This window comes from Prionailurus bengalensis, chromosome B3 (assembly GCF_016509475.1).
Source record: "Prionailurus bengalensis isolate Pbe53 chromosome B3, Fcat_Pben_1.1_paternal_pri, whole genome shotgun sequence".
Taxonomy (NCBI): domain Eukaryota; kingdom Metazoa; phylum Chordata; class Mammalia; order Carnivora; family Felidae; genus Prionailurus; species Prionailurus bengalensis.
Genome location: NC_057355.1, coordinates 29,374,375 through 29,392,437, shown reverse-complemented (window position 1 = coordinate 29,392,437; position 18,063 = coordinate 29,374,375). Strand labels below are relative to the sequence as shown.

General features: G+C 37.7%; 1 protein-coding gene across 4 annotated transcripts in view; it reads left to right on the top strand.

The window, feature by feature from the left end:
* Window positions 1-18,063, top strand: part of ETFA (electron transfer flavoprotein subunit alpha) — a 78,621-nt gene that overhangs the window by 3,589 nt on the left and 56,969 nt on the right. For all 4 annotated transcript variants that reach the window (XR_006293226.1, XM_043554932.1, XM_043554934.1 and 1 more), the window contains exons 2-4: window positions 12,274-12,420; window positions 15,364-15,445; window positions 15,549-15,631. Coding sequence is in view for 3 of the 4 variants with exons in the window: in XM_043554932.1 (XP_043410867.1) it covers window positions 12,274-12,420; window positions 15,364-15,445; window positions 15,549-15,631 (312 nt within the window). In the remaining variant the exon portion in view is untranslated. The remainder of the gene's footprint in view (window positions 1-12,273; window positions 12,421-15,363; window positions 15,446-15,548; window positions 15,632-18,063) is intronic.

Sequence of the window (18,063 nt, the reverse complement as noted above, 5' to 3'; positions counted from 1 at the left end):
TAAGATACCAGAGAAATACTTTATGTGGAGAGTGAAGCAACACTTCTCAAGGTCAATTGAGTGTCCTGTTTTTGTATTCATTACTAGATGGAAGGCATAACAATCATGATTCAGAAGCTATGAAACTGGTGTGAAGGAACATGACATTTTTCAGAGTCCATGGCCTAGCATTGACAAATGAGATTGAACTCTATAATTTGCATGCAAATTTTAATTTCTTTTGAAAGAAGAAAGAGAGCCAATTTTGATGGAGTTCTAAAAGATTTATTGTATAAGGTGAATTCCATAAAATTATGCTGCTTGCCAATGTGTCTACCAAGGGTCTTGTCTGTTTTAAAAGTGAAGTAAATTGAGTGTGTTTTTAATATTATAATCAATGTCATATGACATTTCTAGTCATGATTAAAAGCTATCATATTTTATTACTAAAGAGGTTAAAGTAAGTTATTTAAGTACAGAAATGTAATATACATTTTATTATTACAAAATGTATGTTAAAATAGGGATAGTTGACTTTAATTATATATTATTTATCTTTTGCATTAGAACTTGTAAAGATTTTTATAGATTATTCATGCCTTTTTTTAATTTATTATTTTTTTTAACGTTTATTTATTTTTGAGACAGAGAGAGACAGAGCATGAATGGGGAGGGTCAGAGAGAGAGAGGGAGACACAGAATCTGAAACAGGTTCCAGGCTCTGCGCTGTCAGCACAGAGCCCGATGCGGGGCCCGCACTCACGGACCACGAGATCACACCCTGAGCTGAAGTTGGACATGTAACTGACTGAGCTACCCAGGCGCCCCTCATGCCTTTTTATTTTTGAGTTAAGAAGTAAAAAGACCCTCACATTCTCCTTCCCCTTACCCATATCCCACTTAGTTCGCAAAGATGGTGGGGGGTAGTAGGCTAAGTTATTATTTAAAAACATTTTTTTTTTTTACATTTATTTATTTTTGAGAGACAGAGTGAGACAAAGTGAGAGTGGGGGAGGGACAGAGAGAGACGGAGACACAGGATCAGAAACAGGCTCCAGGCTCTGAGCTGTCAGCACAGAGCCCGATGCTGGGCTTGAACCCACAGACCGTGATATCATGACCTGAGCCGAAGTCGGACGCTCAACTGACTGAGCCACCCAGGTGCCCCTAGGCTAAATTATTCTTACTACTTTAGGTTTTGAGTGGGTTTGTAAGGGAGTTAGATTCTACCTTTTTTTTCTTCTAAGACTTGTGGTAGTTTACTACATGAACATAGAGTTTGTCTATGTTCAGCAGGAACTCTTAAGCAGTAAATCTCCTTGGTTGCTCCTAAAAGACTGAAAAAATCAAAAGCAGTGTCATAATTGTTAAGGTTGAATAAGAGAAGGACCAAAATATTTCCATTGGACTTATAACGAGGTTGTCAGTGACTTTGAAGAGATTGGATTCAGTGTTGTGGTGGAAATGAAAGTCGGTTTGCTGTGAGTAAAGGAGACAGAGAGATGAGGCAGTAGTTGGTGCTTACAGATATCATTTTCAAGAAGTTTGTCTCTGAAAGGGTGGAACCCTTTTAAGCCCTGCCCTAAAAAATTATACTCTCTCATAAAGGCCAGTCAACTCTATGAGGGTATGTAGTTGGTATACAGAAGAAAACTTCTCACATTTTATTACTTAAACTAATTTTAGTCAGTAGTCTTGGTAAGTTTTCTAAGAGCATGGTGGGTAGTGATTTAACAAGTTTATATACTGTTCTTGGTAGGTACACATGTAAGTTCTTAGGTAATTAAGTTACCAGTGAGATACAAAGAGTTGCTTTTTAGTTTTTTTTATCATTTTGGGGAAACTTCATTTAGTCACTAAACATTCATTGAATATCTGCTGTGTGCCAGGCACAAAGGTAGGTACTAAATTCACAGTGGAGAACAAGACAGACCTAATTCTTGCCCACATGGTATGAATAGATAAGGGAAGAAAGACATTGAACACATTATTTTAAGTATAATCATTGTAACAGAAAGTTGTATAGGGTATTTGGGGAACAAAATGGCAGGATTAATCTAGTTGGGAGGCTGGAGAAATTCTGAAAGGATATCTGAAATTACTTTGTAAACTGAGGTGCTTTACAGTTGTTATTGAGTGATGAATTAATAGTAAGAGGAAAAGATTTTCTTTAGACAAAAAACATCATTTTTGAGTTTTGTCTATCTTAGATCACTTATTTAGTATTTTAATTCTGTTCATATTGTATGTGTTCTTATTAGATATCTTGGTTTTTAATATGGATTGTTTCCAGGCTTGAACTAGAAACAGAAACAGAAACTAGAAACAGTTTGATCGTTCAAAACAAAATTGAAAGTCCATGTGAATTTTGTCTAAGGTAAGGTGGAACATGCTGAAGGAACCCTGGAAATTAAGAAAAAATAGTCTGGAGTAATGACACCACGTGAAAAGGAATATCTGTAGCACCCTGGCTTCAATTCTGTATGACCCTGAAGGGCCTGCATAGCTTCAGGCCTCCTCGTGAGATCAACTGAGATCTTTGTTGTGACTGTGATGCAGTCGGTTTAGCTTCTTCCACTGCTCAGTCCTGTTTCCTTGATGTCTCATAGATGTTGTTTCCAGGAGTACCCCCCGGAAAACTTCTTCCACACTTACACACACAGAAGGAAGACATGATTGTATGGTGGCAACAAGCATCTAAAGCATCCACTGTATGCAGTGAATTAACTTACTCACCTATGTATCTAGAATGGTCCTAACTGTCTGTGTTCATTCTTGGGAGAATTAAGACAACAGTCATTTAGATTTTCTCTGGCTCAGATGAGCAACTTTGGAGAAAGGTCTTAAAATTGCTTTCTATAGCTCAGTGTATACAGTAGAAGTATTTAAAGGATGTTTTTAAAGCAACAGAAGATTTTTAAAAAAATAGACTTATTTGGAAAAAAAAGACTATATGGGGGAGCAGTTTTAGACTCACAGCAAAATTGAGGAGAAACTACAGAAAGTTCCTATATATGACTCCCCACCCATCCCTACCCCCTCCCTAGCCTCTCACTATTAACATCCTACACCAGAGTGGTACTTTTGTTCCACTTGATTCTATACATTCATTTGACAAATGTACAGTGGCATGTATACATCATTATAGTATTGTAAAGAATGGTTTCAGTGCCCTAAAATCTACTGTGCTCTGCTTATTTCCCTCTTACCTCCCTGCCCCCACCCCCTGGCAACTACTGATCTTTTCACTGTCTCCATAGCTTTGCCTTTCCAGCATGTCATCTGAGTGAAACTGTACAGTATATAGCCTTTTTTTGGCCTGATAGCACGTTGTTTTTTTTTTTTAAGTGCTGAATATTCTGTTTTCTGGATGAATTACAGTTTATTTATCCATTTACCTACTGAAGGACATTTTGGTTGCTGTCAAGTTTTGGCAATTATGAATAAAGCTGCTATAGACATCCATGTTTAGGTTTTTGTGTGTAAGTAATTTTTTAGCTCATTTGGGTAAATACTAAGGAATGTGACTGTTGGATTGTATGACAAGAATATATTAGTTTTGTGAAAAACTGCCATATTCCAAAGTGGCTGTACAATTTTTAATTTCTCCCAGAGTTCCTGTTGCTCCACATCCTCACCAGCATTTGGTATTGTCAGTGTTTTGGATTTTTGCTACTCTAATTTTTTTTTTTTAATGTTTATTTTTGAGAGAGAGAAAGAGAGCCAGATCGCGATCAAGGAAGGGGCAGAGAGAGAGAGGGAGAAACAGAATCTGAAGCAGGCTCCAGGCTCTGAGCTGTCAGCATCGAATTTGACGTGGGGCCCGAACGCATGAACCGTGAGATCATGACCTGAGCTGAAGTCGGGTGCCCAACTTGACTGAGCCACCCAGGCACCCCTGGATTTTCATTATTCTAATAGTATATGCAGTAGTATCTCATTTTTGTTTTAATTTGCAGTTCCCTAGTGAGACATGATGTTGAACATCTTTATATGTGCTTATTTACCATTTATATATCTTCTTGGTGAGGTGTCTGTTCAGATATTTTGCCCTGTATAAAAACCAATTTGTTTGTTTTTTTTTTTTTAATATTTATTGATTTTTGAGACAGAGAGAGACAGAGCATGAACCGGGGAGGGTCAGAGAGAGGGAGACACAGAATCTGAAACAGGCTCCAGGCTCTGAGCTGTCAGCACAGAGCCTGACACGGGGCTCGAACTCACAGACTGTGAGATCATGACCTGAGCCGAAGTCAGCCGCCTAACCGACTGAGCCACCCAGGCGCCCCAAAACCAATTTGTTTCTTATTGTTGAATTTTTAAGAGCTCTTCGTGTTCTTTTAGATATCTTTTTATCAGATATGTCATTTGCAAATATTTTTCTCCCAGTCTTTGGGTTGTCATCTCATTTTTTGTTTTAAGAGACAGGGAGAACATGAGTGGGGGAGGGACAGAGGGAGAGGGAGAGAGAAAATCTTAAGCAGGCTTCAAGTCTAGCACACACCCCAATGCAGGGATTGATCTCACAACTTTGAGATCATGACCTGACCAGAAATCAAGAGTCAGATGCTTAACTGACTAAGCCACCCAGGTGCCCTGATGAAGAGGTTTTTAAAATCAATGTTCGGTTCATTTATTGGATATTTCCTTTGTGCTAGATACTGAAGTAGAAGCTAGGGTTATAGTGATAAGAAAATCAGACATGGCCCCTGTACTCAAAATCAAGTGGGGAAGACAAAATAATCTAGTTAGTATAATCAAGTGTGATAAGTGCTATAAGGGAGGCAATTCAGTGTACTGTGTTGGTGCTAACAAAGTTAACTAGTCCAAGGAGAACCAAAGAAAGCTTTTGTGTATAGCTAACATTCATTGAGCATTTATTGTGTTCCAGTCACTATTCCAAATAATTCAATCCTCACAACAACTCTGTGAGGTTATTATTATTATCATCTCCATTTTATGATCAGGGAATTGAGACACAGAGAAGTTATGGTGGAGGTGGAATTCAAACCCAGGCAGGGTGGCTCCAGAGCCTGTATGTTTACCACTGCTCTGTACTAAGGCTTCTTGGAAGGATTGGCATTTAAGCAGAAAACTTAAGGATGATTGGAAGCTAACCAGGTAAGAAGGGAAGAGGTCCTCTAGGTAGAGGGAACAATGTGAGGGAAGGCTGGAGGTCAGAGAGAGCAGGCAAGTTCAAGTATCTGAAAATAAGGTATAAACGGAGAGAGGATATATGGCTAGAGAGGTAGATCACACCATAAAATAAATGCCTGATAAGCCAACATAGAGTCTAGTTTACCATATCCTAAGGAGACAGGAAGCAATTAATGTGTTTTAAGCAGAGGAATAACAGGCTAGATTTATATCATGGAAAGCTCACTGAGAGGAATGGATTGAAGGGGAGAAAGTTAGGTTGGGAGATGGTTGGGGTGATATAGGAGAGGGATAATGGCCTGCACTAACTAGGTGGTGGCACCGATGATGGAGAAGTGAATAGGTTTAGGAGATACTGTATTTAGAAGGCAGAATTGTTATGATTGGCAGTTTATTGGATGTGAGGGTTGAGAAAAAGCTCAGATCTGAGTTTCAGATCATGGTTTGTGCAGCTTGTTAGAGAGTGGTGCATCCCCTGAAGAACTCTGGAGAAGGAGTATGGTGAGAGGCTAGAATATCAGGGGAAAGATGAGTTAAGATTTGAATTGCTGAGTTGGAAAGTGATGAGACAGGCACGTTAAGCAGTTGGATATGCAGATGCAGCCTAATTGTAGGTCTGGCGCTTAGCAAGGTTTGTTATCTCTTTCTCCCTCCTTCCCCCAATATATATGTGATTCATGTACACGTGATAAATTATAAATTAAGCCATGGAAATGAGAGTGGAATAGTCCATAATTTCAAATAATGCTGAGAGAACAAGTAAGGTAAAGCCTGAAGCATATCTGTTGGTAATTTTAGTGAGGACATAAACCAGAATGCATGTAGTTGAGGCATGAATGGGAGCTGAGGAATTAGAGAATTGGAGTGGAAGTTGGGGCTAGTGGGTTTTTAATTTTGGGCTTGTTTAAAATTGGGAGAGCCTCGAACATGTTACATGTTGATGGGAAGGAGCCCTGGAAAATGAAAGAGGTTGGAGACATGACTGAGAGGAGATTATAGAAAAAGTCTTTGACTAGATTTGAGAGGACAAAATCTAAAGCCCAGATAAAGATACCAGATCTAGGACCTGTAGCAGCTTCTATTTTGACAGGGCAGGGGCAGGAATTTTTGTTGGATATCAGGAAAGTGCAGCAGGTCCCCTGTGATGGCTTCAGTTTTCATTGTGAATAAGGAAGTGAGGTGCTTTTCTGAGAGTAGGGAGCAGACTGTTGGCAGTTGAGAACATCAGAGGGGAATCTTTGAAATGGTTGTATGGACAGTGAGAGTGGCAACATGGATATCATAGTAATATTGTCAGGCAGTTTTGAGCACCCAGATAAGGTTAATGACCCAGAATTTATCGTGACTGCAGTGTGCATTAAGTAATTATAATTTCAGTGTTTTGAAGAGATTGAGATTCCTTTTTTGGCTGTTACCTAATTAAATATTTCGGTAGTTTATCTTTAATGTTTAAGGACTTGGTTTCTTTTCCCCCATAAAAAATAGAGCCCTTTGGGGCACCTGGGTGGCTCAGTTGGTTAGGCAACCGACTTCGGCTCAGGACATGATCTCACAGTTCGTGAATTCCAACCCCACACGGGACTCCGTGCTGACAGCTCAGAGCCTGGAGCCTACTTCAGATTCTGTGTCTTCCCTCTCTCTACCCCTCCCCTGCTCATGCTCTGTGTCTCTCTGTCTCTCAATAATAAATAAACGTTAAAAAAGTTAAAAAAAAAAAATAGGGCCCTAAGTATGCAGATGCAATGGATCATAAGATAATAAAATGTAACTTTTGTTTAAAAACCTTTTTGGTAATGGACCCGTACCTTTTGAATCTTTAGTGGTATCTATCCAACTCTTCTATATAAAATTGGATTTTAGGGCTATGGAATTTTTAGAGCTGGAAAAGAGGACTTTGACCTCATTTGTTTGTTTGTTTCTTTTTGATCAGTGCTGTTTTTAAAAAAGCAGGGAAGTATTTGCTAAATGAAATCTTATAGGAATGACCCATATACATGTTTCCCCTGTTATGCAGAATAGAGCTTTCCTATGAAAGCTTTCATAAGCTGAAATGGTATAAAGTGAAGAAGCAATTGCCATTAATTTATACAGAAAAATGTTTAAGCATTTTCAGACCCCAAAAATAATCTCTCTTAGGCTTAAAAAAATTTTTTTTAATGTTTATTTATTTTTGAGACAGAGAGAGACAGACAGACAGAGCTCGAGTTGGGGAGGGGCAGAGAGAGAGAGGGAGACACAGAATCCGAGGCAGGTTCCAGGCTCTGAGCTGTCAGCACAGAGCCCAAAGCAGGGCTTGAGCCCATGATTGTGACCTGAGCCGAATTAGATGCTTAACTGACTGAGCCACCCAGGCGCCCCATCTCTTAGGCTTTTCTGATACCATAGGACACATCTTGCTAATGGATGCACAGAGTAAGTTGAGACAAATCACAGATGCTCACACAGTTCAAAGCTATGGTGGCTTGATGCTGAGTGTATATCCAGGGAAGGAGCTTTATGGTTCCATTCTTGCTGCTTTGGGATGTGTGATGCTTTGGGTTACAGCTTGCTGCAAAACCAATGCTGAAGGCTATTTTTGCTTGTCACCTTTTTTTCATAAAAGTGAAAATCCTCTTCGGATTTCTTTTGGTTAGTGGAAACAGGAAGATGTTTTATAAAAGTGAAGTGGTATAATGTGAACTTTTGAAAAGTGGGGAATACCTATATAAGACAGCTTAAAATGATGGTACTTTGATGTGAGCTAGTAATTAAAAACTCAGATTCTGGAGTCTGACTACTTGCACTTTTAAGGTGGCTTTGTTTTCTTAGTTATGTAGCCACTAAGCTTCATTTTCCTTGTCTGTAAAGTCAGGGAATACAGTACCTACATCATAGAGTTATGTGTTTTAATTAAGATATACAGTTGACCCTTGAACAATATGGGTTTGAACCTCACTGGTCTACTTGTATGTGAAAATTTTTGATAAATAACTGTGTAGTACTGTAAGTGTATTTTCTTTTCTAATGATTTTCTTAATATTTTCTGTAGCTTTAGTGTAAGAATACGGTGTGTAATACATATAACATACCAAATACGGGTTAACCAACTGTTAACGTAATTGGGGAGGCTCTGGTCCAACAGTAGGCTGTTAGTTTTGGGGGAGTCAAAAGTTACATGTAGATCTTTGACTGCACCAGGGTCAGTGCCCTAACCCCTATGTTGTTCAAGGGTCAACTCTATATATTTTGGTTTAGTTAATTTGGTTAAAGCAAAGCCGAGGAGCCATTCTGGGAACCCTGCTTGCCTAGTTCTCACTTCATCCTATGTGGTGGTTCCTGAGATGCCTCCCTGGAACTCTTAGCTTCTTTATATGGAGTGTAGTTTGAAACCTTCTGATCTAGTTCATCTCCCTCAATTTGCATGTGAAGAAACTGGGCTCTAGATTGAGGCATATCATTTTATTTTTATTTTTTAAACAATCTGATTTTTTAAGTCTACTTATTTTAAGAAAGAGAGAGTGTGAGTAGGGAAGGAGCAGAGAAAGGGAAAGAGAATCCCTAGCAGGCTCCACACTGTCAGTGCAGAGCCTGACGTGGGGCTCGATCTCACAAACCAGGAGATTATGACCTGAGCTGAAATCAAGAGTCAGACACTTAACCAAATGAGCCCCCTAGGCACCCTACAGCGTAACATATTAAAGGCTACAGGCCAATTTCTCCTGCTAAACACAACTATTATTGCTGTATTAAGCCATATAACCATGTTTAGGTGCTGTAGGTTTTCTTTACATGGTATCTGAGGAATAGAAGGTAGAACACTGAGTTAGAAGGAAGCTTAGTATTAAAAAAAAATAATAACAAGGAGTCAATTGATAATGTAACATAGAGTGTTGGGGCTCTGGGTGGCTCAGTCAGTTGAGTGTCTGACTCGATTTTGGCTCAGATCATGATTGTGGGATTGAGCTCCATGTTGGGCTCAACACTGAGCATGGAGCCTGCTTAAGATTCTCTCTGTCTCCCCTGCTTTCTCTCTCTCTTTCTCTCTCTCTCTCTCTCTCTCTCTTAAAAAAAAAAGTAATATAGAGTGCCTTTGTGATGTATATAGTACTTAGTAAAGATTGATAAGGCAAAGAACTGAGTGTGTTCTTACATATATTCTTTTGTTGTTGTTTACTCTTATAATTTTGAATAGTCTTTTAAAATTTTTTTTATTTTTGAGAGAGAGAGACAGAGTCTGAGCAGGGGAGGAACAGAGAGAGGGAAACACAGAATCCGAAGCAGATTCTAGGCTTTGAGCTATTAGCACAGAGCCTGATGCGGGGCTTGAACTCATGGATCGCGAGATCATGACCTGAGCTGAAGTCAGATGCCTAACTGACTGAGCCACTCAGCCGCCCCTTAAACAGTCTCTTTAAAAGAATATACTGTGTCCCCCTAGGAGTTCTAAAAAGCTTGAGGATTCCTTGGGAGGATGGCCTACTTTATCTTATGATAGGACTATAATTTATAGCAATTATGGGCCTTCTGCCACCAAATCTTGGATTTATTCTTCAAATGGTGATGGAAATCTCATAATTTTTATAGTAAATGATGTGTGAAACATAATCAAAAATATGGTGTCTGATATATATTGGTAATAAGTAGCTTGTTACTGGCAATTCTTGTGAAATGTGATTTAAATCATAAATTATGCCATTGAGTTCTAATTAGAGTTCTTTGCAAGATACCGTGCTCTTCTGATTAAAAAAGAAAAAGTACTATATATTTCTACAGATGTGTATTAAAAAAAAACCCAAAAAACATTGTAGCAGACTCTTTGAATAGGCCTGGTATTTGCCTTCTAAGAACTTTCATTCCCTCCCAAGAATTGTGAACTGTTGTGAATTGCCACAACTTTCTGGAGAACAGTTTGTGCCAGTATTAAAAGCCTTAAAACTGTGCCTGTCTCTTGATCTAACACTTCTAGGAATTTGTCATAAGAAAAGAATCATAAGATCTGCATAAATATTTCTAACCTTAACTTTAACCACTTCCTATAGGAAGGCAATTTTTTTTATCGTTATACATGCAGGTACTCGATCTGGCAACAACAAAAGTCTCATTTTCCCTCCTTTACTTGCTTCCATTGAGTAAAAAAAAAAAGGGAGGGAAAAAAAAAAACCAACAAGAAATGCCATCCATGATACATAATGCAGTGATTTCTTCCTCTGTCATGTCCCTAGAGTCTCTGGTCCCCAGCTCTGGGATTGGTTCATCAAGGATAGAGGGGGTTAGAGGACTGAGGAGAAGGTTGAGGATGAACTGGTAAAGGTAGAAAGCTTAGGGGAGGAAGGGTCCCTGTTGGAAAGTTGCACAGAATCTGGCTTAGTCTTCTATGCAAGCAGAGAAGCTAAAGTCTGGCCGGGTTCTTTTTTTTTTTTTTTTTTTTTTTTAATTTTTTAAATGTTTTTATTTGTTTTTGAGAGAGAGAGAGAGACAGCATGAGCAGGGGAGGATCAGAGAGAGGGAGACACAGAATCTGAAGCAGACTCCAGGCTCTGAACTGTCAGCACAGAGCCTGACGTGGGGCTTGAACCCACCGACCACGAGATCATGACCTGAGCCGAAGTCAGATGCTTCACTGACTGAACCACCCAGGCGCCCCATGTCTGGCCAGATTCTGATCAGAAGAGTCTTTACAGACTGAAACAAACTCTCATTTGTTGAGGATGAGTGCAAAGATTTAGCTATGAGGATGGTCTTCCCTGCATTTTTAAAAAAATGTGTTATTTATTTATTTATTTATTTATTTATTTAAAGTAATCTCTGCACCCAACGTAGAATTCAAACTCACAGGCCTGAGATCAAGATTTGCACACTCCATTGAGTGAGCCAGCCAGGCGCCCCTGCATTGTTTTTACAGATTACAGAACTGGTTAAACTGGTATGCTCATATACTTAACACCAATAAAAAGGAAAAGTATTAAAATATGGCAATAGGTATTTATAGTATAGTAAATGAAAACATAAGTATTTTCCAAATTTAATTGTGTAATGAGCATTGTAAGTCCTATGCCTCCCTGCCTTTCATTCATACCCTCCTGTGTAAATTTCCAGTTCTGGATGTAAATTTTATACCATGCTTCCTTCACTCCAACTCCATATCAAAGATTATTGCTGAATTAAGCCATATAACCATGCCATTTGATTTTCAGTGCCTATTTTTCTCATTTCTCATTGCAGTTTTTCACAAGGATAATTCCACAGTTTTCTTATTTTCTTAGACTTCGTCACACCTGTGGTACCCTTCCTTATGTTTTCACAAGACAGGAACACCTAAGCTTGTTCCTTTCTTACCCTTGATTCTGTGCTTCATGATCTGCAACCTCCAGCAGTTTGGATCGCTTCATTAACTGAAAAACTGTCTAATAATTGTATGTAACAGTTTTTATTTCCCTTAAAATCTTTGAGCACAGTGAGCATTCTTATTCATTTTTGTGTTCCTGGTGTTTGAATTTATTCCAGATGACCATGAGCTTGATCTCTTGATAGTCCACAGTAGATATAAGTGGATACTGGTTGGTTCCAAGATGCTGTCTGCAAGCTTCTTTTTTGAGTTCAGAAGCATGTTCAAGCAGTTGAAACCTGAGCAGAATTACTGTGTAGCATTTAAAGACATTACATTATTAGTTATTTGGGTATTGAATGCATTTTACGTGAAGCAATAGAAATCAACTTTAGTAAGTGTTCTAACCCATTATTTCTAGATATACTGTATCTTTAGGAGTTTGCTGCAAGTGAGTGTAATTGGTAGTAGTTTGATTCCTGGTTTGATAATTAATCGGTACAACTTAAGAATTTTAAATTTAGATGTATTTAGCAGTTTCTCACTGAACATACAGTATTGAGAAACATATATTAATGGGAAAGTTGTTTTGAAATAATTAAATTTTTCTAACAGTAGAATACAAATGCATTTTCTGTTTTAATTAAGAATATTAGTAATAGAATGATAGACACAAATAGCTTAATTTTTGCCATTGAGCAAGTTTTTATGAATATATTTATAGAACTGAGTTTTGTGTACAGTTTTCTTTGAGGCACACATACTTAATAATTAGAATTTTGAAAACCCTATTTGCATTACAATATTCTTTTTCACCTTTTTTTTCCTTTTAGGCCTCATTGTTACGATTTCAGAGTACCCTGGTGATAGCCGAGCATGCAAATGATACTCTAGCACCCGTTACATTAAATACCATCACTGCAGCCAAACGTCTTGGAGGTGAAGTGTCTTGCTTAGTAGCTGGAACCAAATGTGACAAGGTGAGAAATTTTTAAGGTCAACCATAGCAAATATAATCTCCATCAAGAGACAGGGAAAGATGGCAACAGAGAATTATGCTGAAGACTGTAACCCAAACTGGGCTCTAATCCTCATTAAATGGCCAATGTCACAATCATTACTACGTGTGAAAAAGGAACTAAAAGGTTTGCTCACTAAGCATTTTGTCTTTTGAAATGAGGTAAAATACTTGATTTAGTTCTCCTGGCACCATCATATGCCATCAGGTACCAAGTAGAATGATAATATTTGAGTCCCCTTAGAGGTTAATAGCCGATCTCTTTTTTGTATTGATGAATATACTAGCTAATTGCTTTTAATTCCTGAAAGTGGGAAATCTGGACAAAGTATCATAGGTGTTAATTTTTAATTGGTATAAGAATTCAGATGGAACTACTATGCTTTTCAAACTGTAGCTCTGACTAAAAGATGTTTTTAGTTTTTGTTGTTGTTGAAATAAGATAATAGCTTTGTAAACTAACCCCTGGAAAGGTACTGTAACAGGGTTTGCTGGCTCTGTACCACTGGGCAGCTGTGTAGTTGAAATCATGCTTCACTTAAGTTGAGCCACCAATTCACTCCCATCCTGTATAGAAGTTACCAAGTGTGCAGTTGGGGACTTGGACCTCAGAGGAAGAAATCTGGAAAAAGCATGTTTCTTTTTAGAGGATTTAATTTATTTTTTTTATTAAATGACATTGATGAAGAGCATGTAATATAGTGCAGGCTCAGAATACTACTGTCACTTTTGTCTAATTTCTTACATGAAATTAGTATCTTGAAAGAATGTATCCTTGCGGGTTTAAGGTTAAGTTGTGTGGATTACTTTGCCTAAATCCTGCTAACAACTGTTGAATCTTATTTATTTGATAGTGACCACAATGTATGATAAAATGGCTAAGCTGTCTTTTTTGGTTGCCCTGTATTCATTCATTCATTCATTCATTCACTCGTTTATTTTTTTAATTTAATTTAATTTTATTTTTATTTATTTATTAAAAAAAATTTTTTTTTTCAACGTTTATTTATTTTTGGGACAGAGAGAGACAGAGCATGAACGGGGGAGGGGCAGAGAGAGAGGGAGACACAGAATCGGAAACAGGCTCCAGGCTCTGAGCCATCAGCCCAGAGCCCGACGCGGGGCTCGAACTCACGGATCGCGAGATCGTGACCTGGCTGAAGTCGGAGGCTTAACCGACTGCGCCACCCAGGCGCCCCTCGTTTATTTTTTTTATAGAGAGCGCAAACTGGGGAGAGGGACTGGGAGACGGGAAAGAATCTTAAGCAGGCTCCACGCTCAGTGCGGACCCCGGAGCCCGATGCAGGGCTCAATCCCATGACCCTGGGATTATGACCTGCACTGAAATCAAGAGTTGGATGCTCAACTGACTGAGCCACTCAGACACCCCACCCTGCTTTTAGATATACAAGTTCTGGGTTTGATTCTTTGGCTGTGATTTTAAATAATTATTCTAATATTATTTTTTAAATATTTGAAATGCTATTTTATTTGTACTATTTTGAGAAAAAGCAGAAATAATCTTCTCTTTAGTTACATTCTTATTGTTTTGTCACATTCTAATCTGAAAGAAAAATAATCAGTATCTGCATAAAGAGACTCCATTAACGGCTAGGCAGATTTCTGTTTTTTGTAGCTATCTATCAAAAGCAGTAAGTGATTCTTCTGTGTAGTGCCAGAAGTTTTTGCTGGTAAAAAAGATAATTTTGATAGTACAAGATAGTCTGCCAGTGATCTACCAGTGAATTCTTGGCTCAGCAGAGGTACTCTTGCAAACTTGAAAACAGTGAATATTGTTGCAATCTTAACCTTCCATTGATGGGGACAAGAGGAATAGCTCTTTATGCCTACTCATCAGTGAATCAGTAAACAAGAAGACAAGACCATAATATGATTGTTATGTCTCTGCTAAAGCAGAAATCAGTCTTGGCTATAATTAGATAATTAAAAGGGGGAATTCTAATTATCTTCTATATATAAGAAATCTGAGTGGTTAAAATTTTATGCTTTCCCAGAATTTAATTATGATTCCACACAGGAAAAATGAGGAAATAAAATAAAAATTATTTAGCTTCATCATAGATAAATAGATGTAGGTGGGCAGGAGCTCAGTAGTTGACAATGGACTATTATATAAGACTTCTTCTATTGCCTAGATTCACTAATTTTAACAGCAGAAATTATTATCAAATAAAGTTCAGTGTCCTGTAAACAAATGTGGTTAAGTCCTGTTCTTTACCTCTAGGAAACCCTGAGTCTGAAATATATTGGCTGTGTTATTACTGTATGTGTCAGACCGAGAACCTAAGCACTGCCTCATTTTCACCATATCTAAAATGATGAATTTACACTTACATTGAGTGAAAGGTAAAGGGCACAATCTACAATTAAATTTGAATAGAGAGCTGTGCTGATTTTGGCTTACCAGATAATACTTATTCAAAGTAAGAATTTTTATTTAAGGTCAGTTGGTAGTAAGATCAGTTGGCCTAAGTTTTGTTTTTGTTTTTTGTTAAAGGGTTTTCTTTTCTCCCCCTAAGTTGCCCTTTCTCTATTAAAAAAAATTTTTTTTTTTTACTGTTTATTTTTGAGAGAGAGAGAGCAAGTGAGTGCAGGGGAGAGGTAGAGAGTGAGGGAGACACAGAATCCAAAACAGGCTCCAGGCTCTGAGCTGTCAGCATAGAGCCTGACGCAGGGCTCGAATTCATAGACTGCGAGATCATGACCTGAGCCAAGGTCGGATGCTTAACCGACTGAGCCACCAGATGCCCCTAGTCGCCCTTTTTCTAATAAGAACAATTTCTATAGTTGACCCTTAAGATTTTATGCTCTGTTGGTATTTGTAGTGGTGGCTCTATTTGTATCTTTCTGTTAGATGGATAATTAAAAACTCTTTTAATTATAGGTGGCACAGGATCTCTGCAAAGTAGCAGGTGTAGCAAAAGTTCTGATTGCTCAGCATGATGCATACAAAGGCCTCCTTCCAGGTGAGATTTTTCCATTGGAAAAAGTGCAATGTCTAAATTATACTTGAATATAAGAATATGAAAACATTATGAAGTGTATTTATCAAATGTGTTTAATTCTTAGAGGAACTGACACCGTTAATTTTGGCAACTCAGAAGCAGTTCAGTTACACACACATCTGTGCTGGAGCATCTGCCTTTGGAAAGGTGAGAAGATTGAGAATGTGGAAAATGATGTCATTATTTGGAAGGGTTATTAGATTTCATTGTGCTTGAAATGTACAACAGACTGTGTTTAGGTAGCTAATCCTGGCTTTCTGAATTAATATGGTAATAGTTTTGCTAAAATGTATTCTTTTAAGACTTTGTTACAATTTCTATAAAAATGCCACCTCCACCTTTTCAAATTTTGTCATAGAGACAACTCTGTGCTTTCAAGATTTTGTCATAATTTGTTAGAATGCTACTTCCAGAGTTTCAAATTTTGTCATGGACAAAACTCTAGGATATTTTTTAAAATTATTTTTCTTTAAAAACAATGTTGAACTGTCTCTGTGTGTGTGTGAATGTCATTGTAGTCGTAACCGATCTTAAGCAATGGTTTATTTGGGTGGCTGATAGATATTTACAAAGGCCAAATTCTGTCTACTTGGGGGATTTGGTAATGGCTGTGTGGTAGTTGAAAAAATCCTTAGGGTAAAGAAAGCTATAATCTGATCATGTGCATTGTGATATGTCTGAAGAAAGAATGTGCTGTCGGGCAGTTAGTTATCTGCATGAAGTTTTAAAAAAGGGGGAAACTAAGTGGGAGCCCAAGAGAATTTGTCAGTGGGTTCTTGCTCTCTCTGTGGCCATGGGTATTCTAGCTCCCTTTTATCCCATTCTTAATAAGCTGCTGTTTTTAGTTTTTGTTTTACTTTTAAAGATTATAAATTAGTTGTACACAAATACATTTTTATTATAGAGGGTGCCTGTAGTACTGAGCAGTATGCAGAGCAGAGCAAAGTATCAAAGTCTCCCTTTCTTCCCAACTCCCTCTTCCCGCTTCAGAGGTACAGGTGTTAACAATTGTACGTTCTTTTAGTCCTGCTGCTATGGATTTTGAAATTGTAATACCTGTACAAATTTTTTCTTTTACTCCTAAGATAATATAACATGAATTATTTTGAGACTGGTGGTTTTTACTTAAGAATGGGTCCTGAAAATATTTGCTCATGTCTGTCTCATTTTTTTGTGGCTGCATAATATTCAATATTTAGCTAAGGATGGACAGTTAGGTTGCTTCTAATTTTTTGCATTTATAAGCCTTACTGTAAATAAATGTCCCTGTACATACATCTTTGTATACATGTGCTGCTATTTATTTAGAATAGAGCTTAGAAGTGAAATAGCTGGGTCAAAGACTGTGTGCTTTTAAAATTTTGACATATATTGCTAAATTGCTGTCTTAAGAGGATGTCTTGCCAGCACTTGGTATTATACATTTTAACATTTTCCCCCAATCTTATGGGTGAAAAATTATATTTTGTAACTTTTGCATTTCTCTGATAGTAAGATCAAACATCTTTTCATATAGTTATTGGTTGTTTTTATTTCCTTTTTGAACTGTCTTGATTTGACTTTTTTTTCTTTTACTATCATAATTTTGGTGTAATTGATTTTAAAGTTTTTTTATTTTGAGAGAGAGAAAGAGAAAGCAGAGGAGGGGCAGAGAGAGAGAGAATTCCAAGCAGGCTCCACACCACCAGAGCAGAGCCCAACATGGGGCTCGAACCCATGAACCGTGAGATCATGACCTGAGCCGAAATCAAGAGTTGGACGCTTAACTGCCTGAGCCACCCAGGCGCCCCTGTTGTAATTGATTTTAAAATATTAGTTTGAGGAATAAGATATAATCTCTTATATCAAATAACCATGTTGAGTGATTAACAGTGAGCTCCCAACATACTGATCTTGTTTCTTGTGAAATGAATAGTGTTTGTGAATATTAATCTGTGGTATAGTATTGCTTCTAGGCATGAATCACTGCAAACCATGTAGAGAACTTGCAGAATAACTCATGTAAATTGGTGTAGTTTGTTTTTAACCTCTAGAATTATCAATTTGAACTCACTAATTTTTTTCTTTTAAGGTTAACAGAATTTCTAGGCAGTAACAATGTTCCACCTACAATGTAAACACAAGTTTAACAATTATTCTTTTATTAGGTTATCACATTGCAGACTATCATACATTTTTCAGGGTTTTTTTTTTATAGAGTTTAGTGATTGATAGGTAAGATGAGTCCACAGACATATATGACCTTGGGCTAGTCATTTTACCTTCCTGACGTCTGTTTTTCTTGTACGTAAAATGGTGTAGTTTGATCAAGTGATGTCTAAGATCTATCAAGTAGAGATGTTAAAAAAAAAAGAATGGGTTTCCTCTGTGGTAGGTTGCCCTTTCTCTGGAAAAGATTAAGTCAGGATTGACATCTCACCACTGTTACAGATGAGCATTGAAGTAAAAGATCTTTGTGGACCATTCTATCTGAGGATTTTGATTTGGTACTAGATGATTTAAACAGATTTCATGAGTTTCTGTGTTGACGGTTCATCTAAAATATTGTTAAACCAAAAGCAGGGCATTCGTTGCATCTA